The sequence below is a fragment of the Molothrus ater genome, chromosome 4 (genome assembly GCF_012460135.2).
Source record: "Molothrus ater isolate BHLD 08-10-18 breed brown headed cowbird chromosome 4, BPBGC_Mater_1.1, whole genome shotgun sequence".
Lineage (NCBI taxonomy): Eukaryota > Metazoa > Chordata > Aves > Passeriformes > Icteridae > Molothrus > Molothrus ater.
The window spans coordinates 14,642,610-14,665,876 of record NC_050481.2 but is presented as its reverse complement, the minus strand read 5'-3'; the positions used below and the strand labels follow the sequence as shown (position 1 = coordinate 14,665,876).

The 23,267-nt window shown below is 38.9% G+C and overlaps 1 protein-coding gene across 1 annotated transcript in view; it reads left to right on the top strand.

The window, feature by feature from the left end:
* ARHGAP10 (Rho GTPase activating protein 10) overlaps positions 1 to 23,267 on the top strand; it is a 138,029-nt gene that overhangs the window by 92,946 nt on the left and 21,816 nt on the right. Inside the window, exon 19 of the mRNA XM_036382758.2 lies at positions 10,952 to 11,102. Within this exon, the coding sequence (XP_036238651.1) occupies positions 10,952 to 11,102 (151 nt within the window). The remainder of the gene's footprint in view (positions 1 to 10,951; positions 11,103 to 23,267) is intronic.

The window sequence follows — 23,267 nt, the reverse complement described above, 5'->3', positions numbered from 1 at the left end:
TTCCACCTTGTTTACAGGCTGCATATGTACATCTCAATTCATGTCTGTGAACCAGTTACAGTGTGTTGAGGAGGGGATGTTTTGCAAAATGCTGAGATTGGAACACTGAAGCTAGACCATTCAGCCTGATGTGTTGCTTAAATGGCATTAAATTGCACAATGATTAAGAATAGGAAGGGATTAGAAGAGCATCAGGGAGGGAACTGTTTAGCTTTTGTCAGTTCTAGGCGGGTCTCTGTCAGGCAGAGTATTTCACAGTGCCCACTTAGAAGGTGAGCTACACAAGCAGATCTCTGCTTTGTAAGAAAAAGACAAAACTAGACCCAAGCTGAGATATTTTACTCAGGACTGTCAGAATCACCTGCTGTGGAAGCAAGGGACAATCCAGAGGATAATTAGACCCATAAAATATCTTGCTTTGCTTCTGTCCTATGGCTATAGGGGAAGGACAGCCAGATAGGGGAAGGATAGCCAGATTTTGTGTCCTGTATTTTCCCCTTCACTAAAGAAGCATCAAGGAATTCATGTTTGTGTCTCATCATTATGTTTGTTTTGCTTTGAGGTAACAAGCTCAGGAGCTGACTGCAGCTGTGCTTGTACAGTGCCTGGAGCAATCTTGGCCTTTAGGTAAACTTCTAATGAAAAGTCTTAGTCAACTTGGCCCCCAAAAATGATTTTGATTTCTCTTTGCCTCCTCCAAATGAGTTTCTAGGGTTTCAATTAGTTTTTCTTCCCATGGGCTTAACAGATTGGAAATTTTGGACATTTTAGTTCTTCTGGTCTTTTCTCTTTCTTGTGGTGAGGAAGAAGGTTGGTCCATGCCATGGCAGCATGAAGAGCATGCACACATTTATCTTGCTGTTTGTTGTAGAGTTTATAGTGTATGTTATTGGAGTGAATGTCACTATTCAAAGGGCTTGTTTATTTGCCATTTAGAGATGCCTCAGTGGTAATGTGAACCATTTTGGTTTCTCAATTCCCTGAATATTATTTTAAGAAGGACAAAAAAGGCACCAGGATAAAAAAAAGTCTAAGAAATGAAAGAAGATGAGGGAGGAGGTTGGAATAAAAATCTCAGTGGGACTGGAATATTTAAACCAGCATATGGGGGAGGAAAGAATAGTGAGTACAAATAGCAAGATTATAAAAACAGAAAGAAGATTAAGATTACGGTGAAAGAAAATTAGAAGGAAAAAAGCGAAGGGCTAGACCTAGAAGCTCCTTCTGGAGACTGGAAGACCAGAATCTGAGGAAAGGGAATAGGCTTATGTAAAAGATACCTTTTTCTCAAATCCAAACAACCTATAGGCACAATTATCTCAAAGACACTCAAGCTGAAAAGCTCAGTATTTCCTAAATATAGGGCAGATACCTTTTCTCTATCAATCTTTCTATAAAGGGGAAAGATTTTACATATTTTAGACAAAATGTCTTTGGCTTAGCTTTGATATGTTGAAATTAGTTTTAAGGGGAATTTTTTAAATGAAATGCTTTTTTTTTCATACTTTGGGCACTTTCATGATTTCTTTTTTAAACTAGAAGAGAAGAATTTAATACTACTGAGCTCTTAAGCCAACATCAACTTCATGTAGTAATCCTTGAAAAATCTTGTCTTAAAACATATTACAGTGCATAATGCATGCAATATTTGTGAGACAGAAGGAATGGAAGCGGTGAAGTCAGTTTGTTTTAGAGCATGAAGCAGCACAGTCTCCCCTTGGCAATCCAGCAGCTCTGTTGCAGGTAAATGCTTCAGGGTGGAATGCCACGCCACCAGATAAACTTAAGACTGTTTTTTGGAACAGAGCAGATCTTTTGAAGGGACACATGAGAGTTACTGAAGAAGGTTTGTTTCAGCTTTCCTGTTGCTTTGCCTTTGGCTGCAAAGGGGGACCAAGAAGCAATGCAGTGCAATTATAGTGGTTCGCTGTGGAGCAGCAATTTGAAACCTCCACAAGCTGAATGTTTCTCAAGTCAACAAACGTTGGACTTGGAGGGGGGAAAAATGACATTAAAATATCTCCATTGTGGTAAAAACATGTGAGGGTATTCAGGAGGGTATTCAGCACATGCTGAACTTGAAGCATGTAACTCATCAGAAGTGTCATTGAAACTGTTCGTGAACTTAATTTAATTGCATGCCTTAATCATGGCTGAGTCTCAAGCAGAAAGGGTAACAGACACAACAAAGTAGTTCTAGTAGGAATCAGAGCAGCTCTTTTGTTCCACTGTAGTGTGAGCAAACTCTAAATCCTTTCTCTGCCCTGTAGATAGCATAAAGCCCTTCCATGTAAGACACATACGTGTGGTGGTTAATGGACTGCAAATATTTTTGTTGTTGTTGTTTAAAAGACTCCAGTTTTCTAAATGTGGTCTATGCATAGTAAGAAGACTGAATATCAAATCTCTACTCACGTTTGTGACTGCAGTTGATGATATTAGAGGCAGTCTGGATCAATACCTGGATTGGTATGCTGCTAGACTGGTCCAAAAGAAACAAAACATGCACTGTGAGAAATCATATTATATTAATAAAGAAAATAAAAACAAAATTCATGATCTCAGGGGTCGAAGAGACCTGCTGAAATGCTGTACTACAAATACATGGCACATAGAAATAGTATATAGATTTCTGACTTCTTGTTTTGCCTACCTTATTTACAGTTAATTTGAGGGAACGTCCCTCTACTTCATACAAAATTTCAAAGTGATAGAGATGTCATCTTGTGCTGCCCACAAGCAATGTTCCTAAGTAAGTAAAGAGACAGGATGATGAAGGAGTGGAATTCAAGTGACTAATATTTACTTCAGTCTTGATGGTCAGGGTGTTGTACTTGCATGTATGGAGGAGGCAGCAAGGGAGAAGTCCTTATGGAGACTGCCAAAATGGATGTTCTTAAATAAAGTCTTGTTAGTAAAAGAAAATATTCTGTAAAATATTGCAAGGGACATGAAGAGGGGAAAAGTTGTTGTGCTTCTGAAAAGTTTAAAAAGTAAATTCTTATGCAGAAACTGTGTGACATAATGTGTTTTGCATGTACTCTTTGGAATTCTAGTAAGCTTTTGCCTTACCAGAAGGATTAGTTATTTCAAACCATTAAACATTTTTGTATTGAAAGTACATGGCAGTCAGCTGATAATACTTTTATTTCCAATATTTTCAAGTGCATGCTTCTTGCACTAATAAAGCATCAATATTTCATTTGGACATACAATAGAACAGCATGTTCTTTATCTCCAAAGAGCCTATAGTCATAATGCAAGGTAAAAAATGTATTTTAACAAAAACAATGAGCAAAAAAAATTTGAAAAAGCAATGATGGTAAAAATCCTTGTAATGGCAGCAAGGATATCTTTGAAAAAGAAAAATGCTGGTGAGGCTGCAAGGTTGGCTGCAGTTGGAACCATGTCATTTGCAATAGTCTTGAAGATCTTGTCATTTCATTCTGATGATTTGCTTGGTGACAGTGTGGTAGGGGGTAAAATGTGGGTTTTTATACTCAATTATCTGTTCATAAAATCTGCAGTAAAATAGATGTGTATATATAGATATGGTGGTTTTGTTTGTATATGCACATGTATATATATGTTTTTACATATGTATATTTATTACAAATGAAGGGAAGATACCTGTGCTGTGTTTGGCCATAGTTGTTGTTTTTGCTGGGTCTTGACTTAGGTTTCCAAGTGCCATCTTTCATCTTCTTAGGACTTCTCACACTCTTTGTAAAAGAAAATACATGCAAACATTCTCCTTCTGCATTATTTTCCTTTGAGAAGTGTGTAATGTTTTAATGTTTTAGGAATCAAGGTAATTAGACTGTCTATTCAATCTTTTAATTTTAAGGCATTTCTCTGCTATTTTAAGTAGTTCCTGTATCTAAACAAGACTCACATAGCTATTATGTGTAACAGGGAAAGATAACCTTTTTAGAATACTCTCCTTGGTGTGAGTTAGAGTAGGGTGAGCACAGAAGAGAAGGTGAACCTGCTGTTCCTGCTGGTGCAGTGGACAAATGTGGAGGTATTCCCAGCCCGGTATGTGGTTAACTCTCTCATTTCCCTTGATGGCTGAAATGGAGTGGTTGATAGCAGTGAATGGGCTGCACCAGGAGCATTCTTCTCATGAATTGTTAAAGGTGGAGTGTGATGTGATACAGTGGAGCTGCAGTCTTTGTATCAGGAGTGCTACTTTTAGAAAGGCTGACTCAACAAACTCAGAATTCGCCAGCCATCAAAGGACGTGCGTTCTTAACCTTGGTATGGTTTTCTTTTTTTTTTCTCCTTCCTTTGCAGCTGTCCTCTAGACTGTAATGTTGTGTTTGCAGGCCTTTTGGGTTCTTCCTTACATCCCAAAACTTGAACTACACAGTTCAAGGGAATCACAGCAGATGAGTGACTGTTAGAGTCTACTGATACATCAAGTCTGCCTGAAACTTCCCTAGGTTCTTTTGTCACTCTTGTAGTTTGCAGATTGTCCAGATCTATAGTTGTTTTTGTATAAGAAGAGGAGATAGCAGGTACTCCAGTCAGAAGGAGATTGAGGTTCAGAGTGTCCACAAATCCCTATAAGCAATGTTTCATTTAGTTAGGGGTGGCCCAGCTGCCAGGCAGATGGGCTCAGCAAATGATATCTTTGCAATGAAGAAAAGGCTGCCTTGGATGGATTCAATTTTAATTTATTTATTTAGAGAGCTTTGTGGTTTGGCTCACAGCCAAGGATGATTCCTGTTTCTTGTTTTGACTTACACCTGGTTACTTTCCAGGCTGCATCCACTGTTGCACTGCAATTCAACAGTGTGTGCCGGGCAGCATCAAGGGCATTATTGATGGTCTCTGTTGGTGGCCCTCTAGAGACTGAGCCACAGGTAGTTGTCAGCTCTGGATCTGATTCTACCCCCCCCACCTCCCAATATAATGGTTGTGAATAATATATAAATGTATTTTGTGGTTTGTAGTGGCATTCAAGCCTCCAAATCCAAAGCCTCAGAAAACCTGCATCTTCTGCAATCTCACAGAAAGCAGTGCACAGCAAATCATACTTCACAGTATGTAAGTGTTGAAGTGCAAAAGACAGGATAGCTATTTTGAGGCAGGCACACTTGTATTGGAGTGGACATGATGGTAACATCTGGGAGCTAACTTATTTAAGAATTCTGATGAAGCTGCTGATAATTTTTCTTGGAGAATTTTGTAAACATTTAAAAATATTGAATGTGAATTTTAGAAGTAATCAACTTTAATGACATTTTGCACACTGAACACGTTCTGTTTCGATGTCAAGAATTCCTAGTGCATGTAGTTTTTATTTATTGAATTGTGTTTGTGAACAAGAAAAAGAAATAAATATTTTCACCAAAACCAGGAATGTAACATGTTGATCTAACATTGTCCATAGTAAAGTAAAAACATGAACCAGTAAGAAACTATAATAACAAAGGATATTTTTTAAAAAGATTTCAGTACTCTGGAAGTTTTATAAAATTGTTAGAATTGGTGCAGAAATCAGTTTTGAAATAAAACTGTTGTCCTAGCACTCTAGAAGTTGATATTTTGTAACTTCTATTACGATTAAACTTTTAATAACTCCAATTAGCTTCTGTAATCCCTTCAAATAGGGAATAAAAACCCTAGAACTTTTCATTTTATTGAATGTGGTTTTTACTGTTAAAAAATGGATTACAATTAGTGTGCAATTAGTGGTTATAATTAGTGGCTGAACTATTGTAGTAGTGTTTTAGGATGCTTATTTTCACCTTGCAATTTCTGAAATGCTTACATCTACAGTAAAATTGTAATTTGACATAAAAGACATCATTGCTTTGGTTTCAGAAAATGGCAAAAAGCAGGGTATGACCACTGTCTTCATTATCCTAAGAGGAAAAAAATGTTGAAAATTAATCTGAGTAAGAGCACACTGTGAACCACAAAGACAGTTGCCATTTTTTTGGTGTTTTTGTCTGTAATATAAATATATGATTTTTAGTTTTGTGCAGATTGCTGGGTTTAACCTGAATTGGGCTTTCCTTACATTGAAAAGAAGCTAAGTCAAGGAAAGACCATGGTGATGAGCTCCTCTTGCACTATCCCATTCACTGCTAATGTATAAAATATTCTTTGATCAGCATATATGATAGCCAGTTGTCATGGAAATGCAAGGAGTACCATAGGGATAAAATGTGTAAGGGGAGAGCAGTACATGTGCCATAGCTAGATAATGTTTTATATTATTCAATGAACATTAGTGGAAGTGTCTGTGTTTGTATCTTTTATTTAACAATGGCAAATCAAATTGGTATCATAGGGAAATTGCCCAAATAGAAACGTATGTTATTCTTGTCATGAGCAATACTCTTCTCCACAACATATGAATGTAGTAGTGAAGCCTATCCCACTAGTGGAATTCCAAAGAATTTGGAATAACCTTGAATGTTCTAGCTTCCTTTGTATTACACAGTGACTTCTGATGCTCTGGTTTGTCTTTGTGTATTCAAAGGATATAGATGCATGTTCTGGGTGCTTGGTGTTATGAGACTGATAGGGTTTTTTTCTTGAAACAAAACCATGGGACTGCTTTCTTATAAGAAATCTCACTGATTTCTTATAAGTTTATCTTCATTAATTCTATTACTAAGCCTCCAGTTTTTTCTCCGCTCTTTTTCACCCCGCTCTGTCCTTGCTGTTTGCTTCCCACTGATTTTTAGAGGAAATTTTAATTACCCCAGTGAAACAAAGCAGACAGAGATGACCTGATGTCTGGGTCTTTTCCTCATGTAATTCCTGGCAAACATACTGAAATTCATTAATTAGTTCTGCTTGAGACCAGAACGAACAGATCAGTATTCTCTTGTAGCAGCAGAATCTAATCTACATTTCCATGTACAGCTATACATCTAGTCATAAACTTGTGGAATAAGCCAAGGTAAATCCTCCCAAGTTGTGGGTTTTTTCAGTATCTAAAATCAGCTCTCGTAAGAGCTCAGGGTCTAGAGTCCAACACTGTTGTTGCAGATTAAGGGGAATCTGGCAAAATTGCTTGGGCTGCTGCCATGTGGATCTGCTGGTAGAATACAGTATGATAATATGTTGAATTTGGCTCATTACTCTGAAGAAATGCTGCCATAGACACTGTGGGACACAGATTTAGGAATTGGAATGGTTCTGTGTAGGGATGATCTTGGGCTCACTGCTCTAGACAGAGCTGTTATTAGTGCTGTATGCCCAAGATGGTTTGTGGTTTGTTTAGGCTTGTAAAGCATCCATTTTATACTCCTACATAGAGAGAGAAATAGGTCAGACTTACCAGAGTTTTAAATTGATCCACCAGAGTTTCATCTTTTTTGTTGTAACTTTTACGCTGCAGGTTCAGAGATTCATCCTCTGGTTCATTCGGTGTGCACTTTGAAATTTTGCTTTCAAATAAGATCAGACCTAAAGAAGCATTTACAATAGTGGGCTAACTGGGACTGGCTAACAGAGGGATTTGTTGCTGGATTAAAATTTTGAGTGCTACGTATATTAGTCTTCTCCCAAGTGTAAATTGTTACATTTAGCTTCAGAGTTTACTCCCAGGTAGGTCAATAGGAGGATGCCAGTGCTTTTGAGAACTAAATTGTAGAGAACTGACAGTCTATAAATGTCATGCAGTTTGACCACAGTGTCAAAAACCGTGTTAACACTGGACGTGACTGTGAAGTCTTTAAACTTTGAGGTTGGCTTAGTATATTTTTATCTCTTCTAGAATGATGTAATGTAATGAGCACACGTCACTCTTGTCTTTATTACAGGAATTAGTCTAAGCTGTGTGACTTCTGCAGTCCAGATGAGTGATAGTGGTAGATCTGACCTTCAGGGGGTGTGGTTTTTTGAGCAGCAAAACAATAATCTCTTAAATAGCAAATTCCAATCTGTTCTTCCTTGGGAGAGTTTCCCTCCAACTGTATATGTGTGATTGCCTTGCCATGCATCTGATAGCAGCTGCTTGTAGTGCAGGACAGTACTGCTAAACTTGCTCAGCTGTGGTCCCAGGACTTGCTTTGTGCAAGTCAGCCAGCACACAGCACTGCTGGGGCCATTTCAGGTAATCATACTGTGTGAGTGTATGTGTGATGTTGGATTCAGTCCTCTGTGTGCATGCATTGGGCGTCTGACAACAGGTCACTCAGAGCTGGCATCTTTTATTAGTCATGAAACATTTATCTTCAGTGATGGTTAAATAGTTAATAAGATTAGAAGCAAATTTGAATAAAACCAAAACCAACTTTTCTCCCCACAGCTTAAATTAAGCAGCTCTCCATCCCCTCATTCTCAGGCAGACCTAGCAGTGCTTCTGTCAGTGCAGCAGACAAATGTCCAAGCCAGGATGAAGGACACTTGTCTATCTAAGTGAAAATAAAGCAAGGAAGATAGCTGAAATGCTGTATGTGCACTTCTGAAAGCGGAGGTTGATGTTCTGCTTGCTTTTCAGATGCTCTCCTTTGCAAAACTGTAGTATGAGCTGAGGCTTTGGCCTGCAACAGAAAGAGATTGCTGCTGCTGAAAAATGTCTAGTTAGGGCTGGGCTGGATTTTGTTTTCCTAATAAAAAGACCTAAAAAGAGACCAAAGTAGGGATGAACACAACTATGAGCTGCTTTAAAGAGCAAAAAGTCTTTTTGTCTTTTGCCTTTGTGACTCCTAATTTCTCATGATAATAGTTTTAAAAGAGTATATTACAATATTTGTGAGAGACAAGTAAAAACCAAGGAAGAAATTCACTGCCACCAGTGCAAGTCACCTAGAAGCATATGAGAAAGTTCATCTCTTATGAAGTACTCCTGGGAAATACTTGTTCTTCTCACCATCACTAATTTCAGCAGAGATCCGTGGATACGGCTGTAGAAATAAACACAGCTGTGGAATGTGGCATAGCAAACAACATGCTGAAACCTCTTGGCAGAGAGTTGTTTGCCAGGGAGCCCAAATGCAATGCTTAGTCCATGAAAAAGATGGCATTTCAAGTTTTGGTACCTTTGAATTTTTCAGAAGCAAATATTTATCCCTAAACCTGCTCAATCTAGCCCTGTATTTACACATAAGGGGGCAGTGTGGTACTGTTAGCCAAGTGCCATGGAGGTGCACATCAGATTTCACTATTATATATTGCATCATGTTTTAAGAAATGGCTTTAGAACTCTGAGCACAACTAGAGCTTTGTCACTGCCTGAGAGTGCTGCTGTGTCTGTACTGGGGAGAACCAGGTTGGACAGCTTCCTCTCTTCTTTGTAAACATTTTGTTTTTAGAGAGGTGCTGTTTTGGCGCTCTCTCGTAGTCCCTTGTTCGTAGGCATGTGAAGGAGGGGGAGACAGTTTTCCTTATGCTGGGATGGGGAACTTCAAATTAGAGCATTTTTACCTCCCCCATGGCAACATTCACTTACTGGAAAGGAAGGAAATGTTTCCACTGAAGGTTTTCTGTGCACACCATACATGCACTGCTGCCCAGTTTTGGGAATATGATAATTTCTTCACTGTTTTCATGGCATATGTCCTTTCTTGATTATTTTGTATCAGCACAGTCTTTTACCTGCCAATACAAAAGTGATGATTACATGTCTGTAAGTCAATGCATACCTGGGATCTTCGGTCATCTTCTTCCCACACGTTAATATTCAGGGTTAGCAGGCCAGATATGATGGCATTTAGGGTCTTTAGTACTTTTAACATGGTGTTTTGAGTGCCTTACTACAGGATGCTTATGGCATTATTTCTCACCTGTCTGACTTTTAGTGTCATCCTGAACCTGACACATGCTGTTATTATCCAGAAATGTGTTATCTGTGTTGTCCCTTTATAGTTTCTGCATGAATTTCTACTTTATAAAAAGCTTCCACTGAAATATTGATTACAGCTGTCCTCTGCCACTTGTCCTGGTAGTAAATATTATAAAGTTGCAGAGCACAGGAACATCATACACTGTTTCATTACATCTTGTTATATCACTGTGTTGCATTGCTGTGAGGTGTGCTGTACAGACACAGGAGTTTTCTTACACAGTTCCTGTTTGTGTTTATCTGCTGCTTTGTCTTCGCTAAAATACATATGAAGCCAATTGGTTCATGCCATGATCACTTGTAGAAGGCTGCTGGCAAATTGCATGCCAGCACAGTGATAATTTCTAGTAGTAAATCAGCACTGTTGGACTGTCCCCTTTGTGTGACAGTTGAAGTGCTATCAGGTACAGTGAATCTATGTTGTTAGTTAATTCAGAGAGAAATGACGTGGTGTTCTCTGTGGAGTGGGGATATGCTGATGGTCGTGACTCAAAAGATAAAAGGATGACAGCAAATGCAGTCCTTTTTATATGCATCTTTGTGAATGTTAGTATTTAATATAAAATTGTCTCAATATGTAATAGTTAACAGAATAAATTCTCTGGTGGTTTGTTACTATGGTATTTCTCATTAAAAACCCCTGCCCACAAAATTTTCCCCTTGCTTTCTTCAAGAGTGTGGTGTTTCTTTAATTAAAATGGCTGATATAATGGTATCACAAGTTTTGAAAATTAAAATCATATTCTGTAAAAATTACAGGTTCTAGCTAAAGCTATAAAGCATTTTGGTTACTGGTTCCTAAGTTAGTATCTTTCATTTTCTCCTTCCCCTCCACCCTAGCTGGTAAGTGTGGCTGCAAATGTTTTGTGTTTGAATTAACTGATTGGCAGCTTGGTTAATGGGTAGACAGTGCTATTGGTTATTTCCATATTCTATTTATCTATTTATTTATTTATTTATTTTTAAAGCACTCATTAAAAACCCACGGCATACTCCCAAACTTGAAGGAATGGATTTTTTGGCTCCTGTCTGCTTTGAATGAAATCCAAAACAAATGTTGTTTGATAATGGTTTACAGTTGCATTGCACAGGTTGCTCGTCATGATAAATAATTAACACCCTTTGTGTTCTTGATTGCAGATTTTCAAAACCCTGCCTGATGCTTCTTTCCCTGAGCCAATCTCTATGTCAGTATCTCCTCCAAATGCCCCACCAAGGCAGTCAAGAAGACAAGGACAGCGTATTAAGAGGCCTCTGGCTGTTTACAATCTCTGCCTGGAGTTGGATGATGGTAAGATGTTAGTATAATTTCAGTCCTTGCATCAGATGGGCTGTGTATCCTATCTCCAGGAGGTGTTTTGATTTCATGTTTCATTTGTATACATGTGTGGATGCACATGCACGCTGCTGTAATTGCTTTGGAACATGCAAAGCAGCAAGGAGAGCTACAGAGAGAGGACAGCAGGGAGTACTGTCCTGTGACTTCTGGTTAAAAGTAGGACGGACTGTCTTAAATATGCTTTTCTCCTCTAAAAAAGAAGCAGCTCCTGTTTCTTTGGGGAAATCTCTTTGACCTCTACTGAAGATTACACAGCCATAAGATAAATGGAGAGAGAACTAAAATTAAAGCAAATCTTTTATGAGAAGAGCTAATGCACTTTACAGTTAAATTCATCTGGATTAAAGGCTCAGGTCATCACTGCACTGGAGAATACCACTACTTCACTTGAATCTTTAATACCTTGCTGTAACTAGCAGTAAATACTTGTCAACTTGTCTTACCACTAAAAAGCAATGGAAAAAAAAAAGAAAAGTCTTCCTTTTGTGTGGAGTCTGCAGTAGCAACATACAGTGAGGCAAAGGGTGTATAATAACGTCTTATGTATTCTGACTGTTGGCCAGAACCAAAATCATTTTCCTGAAATTTCATTGCTTGGGGGTATGTACAGTACTGAGGAGGCAAGTCAGGGCTCATTTTGTGTTACAGTGTTCCTCCACCCTACTCCTTTTCTCTCTCCTAATGTTTTTTGCCAATTGTCTTTTCACATGAAGAGCCCTGGGATCAGGGCACAAAGTCCAGTTACAACAAGTGAAAATAAACAGGAAGGTTTTGGAATCATGCAGTAGTAAGAGATTCACTGGTGAACTGTCACAAAATTGGTATTTAACAGTGGTTGGTTTCATAAGATAAGACAAATACTTATGACAGCTGTTAAGTGCAACTTTTAGAAATAAACTCAGGACTGTTTATGGTTTCAAAGCCAGTTTTGCAAAGAGTCAGCAAGAAATTCAGCATTCCTGCCATCAGATTTGATTCACCAGAGAGATACAAAATCTGTGTCTGTCTTTTCTTGCATCAAATGTGAAACTAAATGCCTTGACTAGAAGATATTTAGGGATATCTGCTTAAAAAGCTTAAGATGTGTTAATTTGAATAATATGCTCCCAAAAGCTAAGAAAACACTTGAGCTGCATCTGGAATAATAAATTTATCCTCATCTGAAAAACAAAGGTAAACTGAAGCCACTCACGGAGCTGCTCACATCTTATTTTGAATGTGAATCCTAGCAGGACCCAAGAAGTACCACAGCTTCTCAAACTCCATGGAGCAAGGTGCACACTGAGGAGTTGACTTTGACCCAAACACTGCAGACAAAAAGCACTTGGTGGGTTGTTTTTATTTTGAGAGCCAAAAATGCAGTGTTACTGTTGAAAACTGTTATAAAGATTCTATTTTACCAAAATGCAGTCCATATTCTTGTCTAATTTGGGCATCTTGGCAAAGAGCTGGGATTGTTAAAGGCTGTAATAGTTATATTTCATGCAGAACCTCGGTGCTTGTCTGGGAGTTGTAGTGGGCTGTGAACTGCACAATAGCCTAATGCATCATGGTACACATTAAAACCATAGTGAGGGCTGAACTGCTGCAGGTGAAATTTCGGTGGCATCTGGCAATAACATTTCCCCTTGTAATTGCTGAAAAAATACCCTCTGTGGTCTGTAAAGCCACTACCAAAGGTAGCAGGATCCTCAGGCTGTTGGTAGCTGCTGGTCACATGCTAATGGCTCTTTTCCTTGTTCAGCCAGCCCGCTGTGTCAGGACAATGTAGTTGGGACAATGGCTCTTGGGCACGTGTGCCATGCACATGCAGTGCTGCAGTGCCTGGAGCCCAGCTGTGCACACTCTGAGCCACTGCCCCAGTGGCTGCAGGCTCTGTGGATCAGCCAGGCTCATGAATTATCTGGTCCTGAGTAGAGCTCAGTGCCTGCAAACACACTCTGTGGCCTTCGGTTGCTTTCTTCTTCGGAGAGGGGTGAAGGAATAGAAGTGATCCTGGGCTTCATTCCATATTTACCTAGTTTCTTGGCTAACAAATGCATGTTTTATAACTGCTCTTTGGAAGATTTTATCCTGTGTGTGTTTTTAACAGGAAATTAAACATTAAACCCCTTCCCTCCCCCCCGCCCCCCCTTATTCACAATGGCATGAGTTAAGCACCAGGCACAAGCCAGCGTTTTGTATTTCCTGGATATGGCAAAATTATCATAATCTTGTTTTAAACAAGCAGCTGATACATATTTATATGTAAATATATTTGTAGACAAATATATCTCTAAAGTTATGGTAATTGTATATAAATATTCTCTATGCCTTGAAACTAGAGCTATGTCGGAGACAAAATCTCTCTGTGCTGGAAAACTTCTTGAGTGTGTTTCTTTTAGGATTGTTATGCAAACCAGGAAATTGTTAGAAAAGCGGAAACAAGTCTTTAGCTATCAGCTGCTCCAGGGAGTTAACAGGCTTCAGAATCCACTGCTTGAATTGGAAATGCAGGGTTCGGGCCAGGTTTCTTTTTAAAAGCACGTTTGCAGTCGAGAAGCTTCTTGACTGCACAGAAAATGTATGCAGCAACCACCCAGAAAGGGCTGTAAGATATATAAATATTGATAGATATAATAGCTGAAGAACACACGCTCCGTTTGATAAAAATCTTTATTTTGCCTTCTGGTAATTAGCTGTACTGAATTCTGATAGTGCATAGATTTTCCTTCCTTGTACATGGCAATTAGATGATTAAACCCATTTGCAAACAATTCAAGGATTATATTTACTACCATGAGGATCTTTGTTTCCTGAAAGATCAACTTGAATCACAGATGATGCTGTCTGTTTTTCTTTCAACTTCTTTCTTCTTTGCTCTGTGGTAAGCCATGTACTAAATTTTCACTCTGAAGTTTTTTGACATCCTAGTTTCTTTTCTTAAGTAGAACTTGACCTAATGGGGAACTCTGAGCTACTTTCATATGTGGCCCAGACCCAAAGTTCTTGTTTCAGCAAAATGCAGATTTGTCTGAGATTTACATTAAGACTATTTCCCGAGTTTTTTAGCCTTCTAAATGAAGATTTGGGATTTGTTTTTTGGTGGTGGGTTGGTTTTGGTTTTGGTTTGTTTGGTTTGGTTTGGTTTTGGGTTTTTAACGGCTTTTTAATCTTTTTTTTATTTTGTTGGGGTTTGGTTTTTTTAATCTATGGAAATTGCTTTCTTCTTTCCCCCTCACTATTTGAATGAACTTTATAGTGAATAGCAGTGCAGAAACTCCTGTGACTTACAGTCTCAGCTATGTATAAATGACTTTTCATTGCCTCTGTCTCTCTATGCAGACAGAGAAAGACTGTTAGCTAGAACTGGAAGTTGTTTATCATGTTCTAAACATGTCATGGGGTCTTTATTTTCCATTTGGGCAGTCAGCATATATCAGAGGAGATTGCTGTTTACATTTCTCCTAGAGGGCAATGCAGATTTAAAATTTAGTTCCCTTACAATTTCATTTAAATTTTAATGTACCTTTCTTGTCTTGTAGCAAATGCAACAGGTTTGGGATTTCTCTTGTTTGTTTGTTGCATTCTTTTTCTTGTTTTTTTCAGTGCCAGAGACTTAGAGATTATTAAACAATTTTTGCAGGGCTGTTAGAGCAATGTGGGAAGAAAAGTCCTGTTTAAGTAGGCTGTGTAATGCAGTCCAGCCAGGATGAGCAGAGAATCAGCACAAGTTGCATAAGTCACACCTGGAGTCAAGAAATGGGTCATGCGTAGCACTTTGTCCAACGACAGAACAACTTCTTTTCTAAACGAATCCGAATATACATCTTAAACCACAGGGCCTGCTGATGCCTTATTCTCTGAATACTCTCTAGGTGCCAAAATTTCTCCTTGGCACATACCTGGACATAGCACATTAGTGTCAAAGGTAGGCTGCACTGTTCTTTTTTTAGGGCATTTGTGTCCTATCCCCCCACTCTGGAATCATATGGGGTGTTTTTGATAGCCTGCTGCTGCTGTAAATTAAATACTATATTTATAGTGATTTAGAAAACAGATACTTCTGCAGAATTTGAAAAGAAATAGAAATTAGAACTGCTACTTAACCCTTCAAAACTTTGTGCTAACTTATATTGCCCTTTGAAGTATTTCAGGACACAGTTATGAATGGTATGTTAATGTTGAATAGAAGTTGCTGGTCTTGATTTTTTTGTGGGGATTGGAGTGAGACAGTGTCTTAATTTGGGTGATAAATTAATTTCCATGAATTACTGTGTCATTCAATTAAATTACTTTATCAGAATAAAGTGTGATACGTGTAATGGCTACATAGCAATATTCCCTCTCCCTACACTTCCCCCCCTCACCATCCCAAACACAACTAAAAAATCATAAACTTTATTTGGAATTACTGAACAGAAAACCTGTATGTTAGAGGAAGCCTTGGACTTTACAATGAGACTGGTCTTCAGGGCTGAAACAGCCCAGAACTGCAAGGTTGCAGGTGTGAAACCTGGCCTTGAACTCTTTCTATTTATGAATTTGCTGCTTGGAAGTGTTTCTGTAACCTGGCACATAGTAGGGGAAATGGAAAGAAAAGCAGCTACATAGGCATATCAAAAAGCCATAAGGCCCTGCAACACTTGCTTACAAAGCTATTGTTAACAGCTGAGCAGAACACAGCTATGCTGTCACAAAATAAATGCACCAATGTTAGTCATGAGGGGAAGATCAGGATGACTGCTGTTTGCCATGTGGAATTTCTGACAGTTTGTATTTCATCTTGCTGCAAGAGTAGCTCCTGCAATTCTATGTGATTCATCACAGCTTTTCCCACCTGATGGCTCCAAGTAGGATGTGTGCAATACAAACTTAAAAGTCTTTTTGAGCTACTGCCAGTGAAGGTAAAGCTTTTCCTTTTTCTTGTAATTGTGGGTCCTACTTTCCTATCAGAGAGTTGACTTCTGCTTGGAGAGCTTTGGGTCCATAGAAGGTCTTTTTTTCTTTTTTTCTTGTTTGTAAGAGATACAGAATAATTTTGGTCCACACTTTGCATGCACAATATACATTATCTGGCCATTTTATCCCTTCGAGTAATCTTTTTGCTGCAGTCTACTTGCTGTGCTGCTAGCAAAAATCAAATTTGTGTCATGATGTAGTAAACATCTCCTAACTTTTTCATCTCTGTTGAATGAGGTGTATCAGATCTTCATGGTTGGTGTGAGAATTGCCTTAGTTTCATTGCCAGTGCTTGTCTGTTTTCAATGTATGAAATCTAGAGGCTGTAGAAATGTTCAAAGTAAACACATCCACGTGTTCACACACATGCATAGAACAGAACTCAGGGGGCAGGAAAAGGGAACTTGAATAGACTTAAAACTAGAATCTGAATTGAAAGAAGGAACAGGGAGAGTTCAGCAGAATGGGTCAGTCTTTCCTTGAGGCCAGACATTATTAAAAATCTCTGACCTCCTGTAATAATCCTTCATCTCTTTAATTCTCTACCTTCTGCACACAGACACACAGGGGCAGATAATGCTGTAAGAAGGCTAATTTGGCATGCTAAAAGCCATTAATCCTGGGCATGAAGTCACTGACATATCTTTACTACATGCCAGCTGTGCCCTGGCCAACCTCTATTGGTAAAAGTAAATTCTTTCACCCAGCACACAAGAGTGTAAGTAGAACAAAGACTTGAGCTCTTCAGTCACCTTCCCATGGATGAGAACATGCATTGCACTGAATTAGGGGTTTCCTCATGTGCTCTTGCTTCTCTTCACTGGTGACAAGAATAGCAGAGATCTTGCAGGGGAGAGCTGGTGAACTTTTTATAGGGCTGATATGCAAGTTAGAAAATATTCCTCTTCTTGTTTTGCTCCCACTCTATCAGTGTTTTTGATTCAGTCAGAAAAAAATGTCTTCTTGTTTGCCTGTTAGCTTCTGGAAGTTTTTGTCCTATTTGCTCTTCTTTTTCTCTCTTTCTGTTTTCTTCTTTTGAAAGTTGCACTTAGTGCAAGGTGAATTACATTGCTGTCACTTCTTTCCTTCCCAGCTGTTTTGCTGAACCAACAGGGAGATTGAAGGTGTTCTTAGGGGAGATCAACAAACCTGTCACCTGGATGTTCAATTGAAACAACTGACAAAACTTCCCCTAAGGGCTGCTTATCTTGTTTTCTGTAGTTTTTTTAACAAGCCATAGGTATCCTGCTTGATCCATTCCTCTACTGAAGTCACTCTTATGGCAAAAGGAGAGAGGTGAACAAAATGAGGAAGGAGGCACAGCCAAGTGTCAGCAGCACAGTGAAAATATTTAAATGGCTTTCTTGTGAGAGACACAATGTGGTAGGAGTTAGTCCTTGTCATTGGCCAGGTTGTGGAATTACTGGTGAGAAACTTCTTTTAAGAAGTCATAGGAAGTGACTGCATGTGAAGCAAGCTTAATAGCAAGAGAAAAGGAGACAACAGCATGATGTTATCCCTGTTTGACAGCTGAGGGAAAGAGCTTTTGAACACCTTACCTTTTGGGGGTGGAAGCACCCTTACAGACACATCTTCCAGCTTCTTGGTGCCAAACAGAAAAGGAAATGGAGTAATATTTTCATGGACTTGGAGTTTTTGATGGTATTTAAGAAGTGCGTCTGACTTAGGGAACTTTTTGGCCTGGTGATTGTACCCCTTCTTGAGCTGCTCTGGTTTTTCACAGTTCTCATTCTCATGGATTAAACTAGAGCTGTTCCCTTGTATGTTTCAGTACAGACCTGCACCATAGGTAAATGTTGCCTGGACTGGTGGAAACCCAAACTCAGTGCTACCAAAAAAGCTATGGAAGAAGTGGGACAGTCTGTTTATCTTACTATTTGTCAGATTTTTGGGAAGTAGCTTCAGTTCATCGTTGCATTCCTCAGCCATGAAATTGGCTGGCATCTGGCCAGACTGGTAAGGCTGGAGATCATGTGTGGTTTCCTGCCAAGCCAGCTCTGGTAAAAATGAGTAATTGTTGAGTTTAGATACTGCTCTTGTTATCGTGGTGTGCACAAATCAAAAGAGGAACCCCTCTGCAGGCTTGTATCTGATTTCTGTTGTTTCAAAATTTAATTATGTGAATTAATTAACATCCCAACATTGTATCTGTGACTGTCTTGAACTGTTTTTCCACAGCTTGAGGAATGAATGGGGATTCTTTACCCATTTTAATTTTAGCTTGCTCAGTGAAAGGCTATGTGTCTTTTGGATTTTATTGAGGTAAAATAATCCAAGCAGTATTTCTTCTGATTTTGAAAGATGGCCTGCAGTAAGGGGGTTATTCATTAAAATAATTGCTAAATTTTTACAGGTTAATTGTTTAATGATACTGGTTAAGTGTATCTCTAGAAAGATGCTTGTTAAAAATTGAACTTTGCATTTTGAAAATGGACAAAAAAATCAAAAAGGAGGAGGCCAGGACAGGATGATGGTCCCCAAACTCCGCTTGCCTCTAATTAACTTGCAGATGAGCACATTTCTTTCCCTTTCCTAACCCCAACTCAAACACCTTGTGGCCCTTTTGGCTGCAATTCTTGAGTTGCATCATCCAGTCTTGAGGCAAATTCTGTCTAGCACAGCTTCCTCCTTTTCCCTGATGTATCTGAACCATTATGGAGTTGGGGAAAACAACCTTGCTGTAGGAAAGCTACTTTGTGCCTAATATATGCATGCTACTACATGCACACATTTGAAAAATATATCAAAGTTGGTCTTTATCTAGGAAAAACTGTAGTCAGTTCAAATAATTGTGTTAATTATTTTGTCTGAGAGAAAAAAGTAGCTGGAGCAGGGATCTGATTCTTGCTGCATGTGCTCTGTGTGACAGCATGAAACTGATGGGAATGTGGGTTGTCTGCTGTCCATTTGCTCTGCTGGCTTGAGGCTGGATGAGTCTCTGATGTCTAAATTTATGTAAGAACTAACTGCATACCAGGGCAGGGCTGCATTGTATAGGGTTTGCTACACTCTGGGGTTATTAATGGGTACTTTTGGATAATGGAATGTGGCAGTACAAATCTATTTTTCTGAGTTTTTACAGGAATCTGACCTCCAAAATAGCCATTATTCAGGAGCGCTGAAATAATTCTTTTGTTTAGTTTTAGCATTCACTATGGTTACTTTTTTAACCAAATTATAGGTCACTATTAGTTTGCAATCACGCTTTCAGCTTAATTTGGAAACTGCTTGTTTGAAAAAGCAGATTCTGTGGTCTGGAGGTAATAAACAATTGACCAGTTTTAGTGGCATGACAAATGAAAGTACACAGCTTCTTAATTTACTGAGAAACAGATGACTTGGCTTCATTAATTCAGAAAACTTTTTTAAAGTTTGAAGAAGTAGAAGAATATCTGAGTTTCCCTGGTGTTTGGTTTGATTTACTTCAGGATGAGCAGTACAGTAAACAGTGAATAAAGGGGGCAGCCCTGCATCTAGAAAAGGCTCTTCTTGGCTGCAGATTCCTCTGATAACTATCACAGAAAACTTTCTCCAATGGACTTACTTCTAGCTTTCCAGGAATGGCTGAATCCTTTCCAGACTAGTTGGTACATCATTTCATGGGATCATTTAAAGATTTATTAACTGTGTGAAGAAACTTTGGTTATGCTTTTTGTGTCTGTTTTCTGTAGATGCTGAAGATCTAACACCTGGAATTAAGTACTTACTTGATCAAGATATTTATGATACCAATATTTTTTTCTGTCCCCGATCTGAGATTCCTATTAAAATGAAAATACAGTACATACCCATAAATAAGTGTAAGAGCAAAGCTACTTTCTACTTGGTTGAACTTCTGGATTATTGTGGGACATGAGCTATTAATGGGGAAGGAATGTTTGCTGTCTCAGAGCGGGATGCAGCTGTGGTGCTGATGGGGGGGACGGGTGGCTGCACAGCAATGCAGCTGCTGCTTCCCCACCTCCTGATGCAGAAAATGGCAGACTTGAAGGTGGCAACAGGGATTTTCCCTCATCTTTAACCTATCTCCTCAGTAATTTAACAATCTCCTCAGTAATTGTCCCCATCATCCCTTGTCTATGACTCTGTTTGTGTCAAAGTTGAGATAGATTTTATCCTCTTATTTTACCCTGATCCATCCATGCAATGACCACTTAAAACATATATGACAATGCTCTTTGGTGTATTCTGTGTATCTCAATAGAAACAGTTACATATTCCTCATTTACTCCAGAAAAATTCTCTTTCATAAACTGTATTCATTCTCTGGTTACCCTTAAACTGTAGGCATTGTTTGTACTGTTGACATTAAGATTAGTCTTGCTTTTAACATTAAAACATGTAATTCATCAGTTTACTTAAGCTGAAGTTGGAAGCAAACTGTCTCTTAAGCAAGTAACTGATAGTGTTAACTCTGCTTTTCATGGTCCTTAATACAAATGCTTTTTTCTTATTTAGAATTCTCAGAGTAAAGCAAGGATCTGATTATTGACACTGCCAAAGTATTTCGGGGCTTTTTTTTCAACTTTGGATGCCAACAAAAAATATTCTTAGACTAGCCAGATGGAAAAAGGAGAAAAAAAGGCAGTGGGGAGACATGTCATGCTCAGTTAGGTAGAAGCTTAGTTCAGATCTCTGGTAAGGAGGGTCTGAGAGCTTTTACTATCTGAGGCTCCTTCAGATAAAAAGCAGAAGGAATTGAGGGTTTTATGTATTTGCTGGATATGTGGTAGATGTTAGTCTGTGCTGGTACTTTGGGGGTATCTGTGATTATGAGAAAGGGTGACATGAGGCAGGGAAGGGGGGAAGGAGGAAGGATATTTGGGTTAGAAACTGAGGGATTAGTAGTAGCAGCTAGACACACCAGTAAGTTTTTAGGATCAGCCTAAGATAGTTATTATTTTCTAGATGGAGCTGGTCTGAACCATGAACAGCCATAAAGGCAGAGCAGAGGGTGTCTGTTGCAGAGGCACAGTGAAAGCTCAAAGGCTTGGATGAGTGTTGTGATTAGATCAGTGAAACAAGAAATTCATTTACATGACAGTTTAAAAGGATCCAGGCAGTCAAAAAATTTAAATAGTATGCAAAAGGTGATGAGAATGTGAAACAAGTTTTAACTATCTTGATAGTAAAATTGGATCTTACACCTATTTGTGTAGGATGGGGACATGAATTGTAGAAGCAGCTTGATGGCAGCTCTAGAAAAATGGCCAAGCTGAAGGCACTCAGAGCCTTCCCACAAATATGACGAAGGGAAGGTGAAGAGTTGATGGCTGGACTGTTGACAGAAATTTGTGAGATGTCATACAGACTTACTGCTTTTGTACTGAGAAGCCTCATGTCCTTCATCTGTTCAGGCTCTCTTTGGCACCCAAAAATGAGTGTAATATGAGAGAAAAAGGAGGGGGATTGACATTTTTAAAAGGAGAAGGTGAAGGCACCAAGAACACCAGACTGTATGCTCAAAGAATAATATAAATGAGCTTTAAAGGCAGTCACATCTTACATGTTTTAGAAGGTAAGAGCTTATTAGAATTCAGGTGGTTGGAAAGAAGAGTAGGAAGTTTCTGGAGCTCCTCTTCGAAAGGACCTGTCAGTCCAATGTGGCAGTCAGCTTTTTCATAGGAGTGGGAGACCTGACAATGCTGCTCACTGGAGAACAATGCTGGAGATAAAGAGGAGAGGAGAGAAATAGTAAAAAATACTGACTATCAATATTAGGAGCCCCTGACTTCTGAGGTAAAAGGAAACCCATAAAGCTGATTCAGTTCCAGCAATGTCCTTAACACGCACTTAAAGAAACAAAACATGTAAAAACTTAAAAGGCACGTCTCCAGCAGCTTAGGGTCTTTACTGGCTCTACAAAACAAACTGCAGGAAAAGGGCAGGGGGGTGGAAAAAGGGGAAATAGCTAGAAGTCCATGTATGTTACAAGTTCTGAAGAAGTGTCAAGAAGAACTTCGTTATGATAATCAATGTGTAATCAAGCAGAGATGATCACAGGTAGGTCTGTTGCTAGGTGAATATTTTGAATAACACAAAGTCACCTAACTTGTCTGAAAAATGGTCTCTGGTCATGGTGTTCTGTAGCTTGGCAATGTTAATTTTTAAAACATCTTGTAGCTTGCTGAAGATGTTTGAAGCAACTGGAGGAATGCTGTTGATGTAGCAGTATTTAGAGAGGTAAATACAAATATTTGACAATATATTTGCACATGGGACAAAGTTAGGAGAATTGCAAATAATGACAGGCAGTAGGAGTTGTGGTTGTGTGCTAAGCTGCACCCATTCAAACAAAATAAGTGTGGTTGTATTGAGAAACAAATGTACAGATTTTAGAGGGAAAATGTAGCCCAGAATTACAGAAGGGAGCACATCCTTAGAAACAATGACTCTGCTAAGTCTGTTGGTCACAGAGGCTAATCAACTCTTCCTATTATTAATTTACATTAATGGCTAAAACAAGTGCCAGCCCTGGATGTACAAATGGGACTGATGAGTAGGGGTAAGCAGTGGAATTAATGCTTAATGTCATTCTGATGGAACCACAGCAAAACCCCATAGAATCACATCTGATGTAGCCTCTTCAGAGAGATCGCTGGGAAATTGTAACAGCTTTATAAACCAGGTATGTGATTGCAGAGCTGCAAAATCCCTCCCAGTAAGAGATTTGGTGTAAAACTTAAAAAGGAGATCATTGAAATACACAGCACAGAAACCTGATATGAGAAGTAATATAATAATTAGTAGTGCTTATTATTGTCATGCCTGAAAATAAAGCCTAACAAAGTGAAGGTGCATGCATTGATTGGCAAGTCTGTTAATTAGTAACCAATTGATTCTTCATTCCCTTTATCATCTGCTGATGTTTTCGGACAATGACTATTTGGAAGATGTAGTTTGACCCCAGTGTGAGATGGGCATTAATCAAAAGCAGGTTATTAAGCTGAATGAAGAGATAATGAGGCACAGTTCTGTTACCTCTGCCATGCACAGGAGGTACTATAATTTCTGAAGTTAGGAGAACTTCTGGCACTGACAATACAGGGTGAGGTCTTTGTGCTGTTGCAATCATAGCAATGACCCTATATTTTGAGGATTTAGGTTTGGAGCATATATTGTTTTTAATCATGAAAATGTGCTAGATGGTCATTA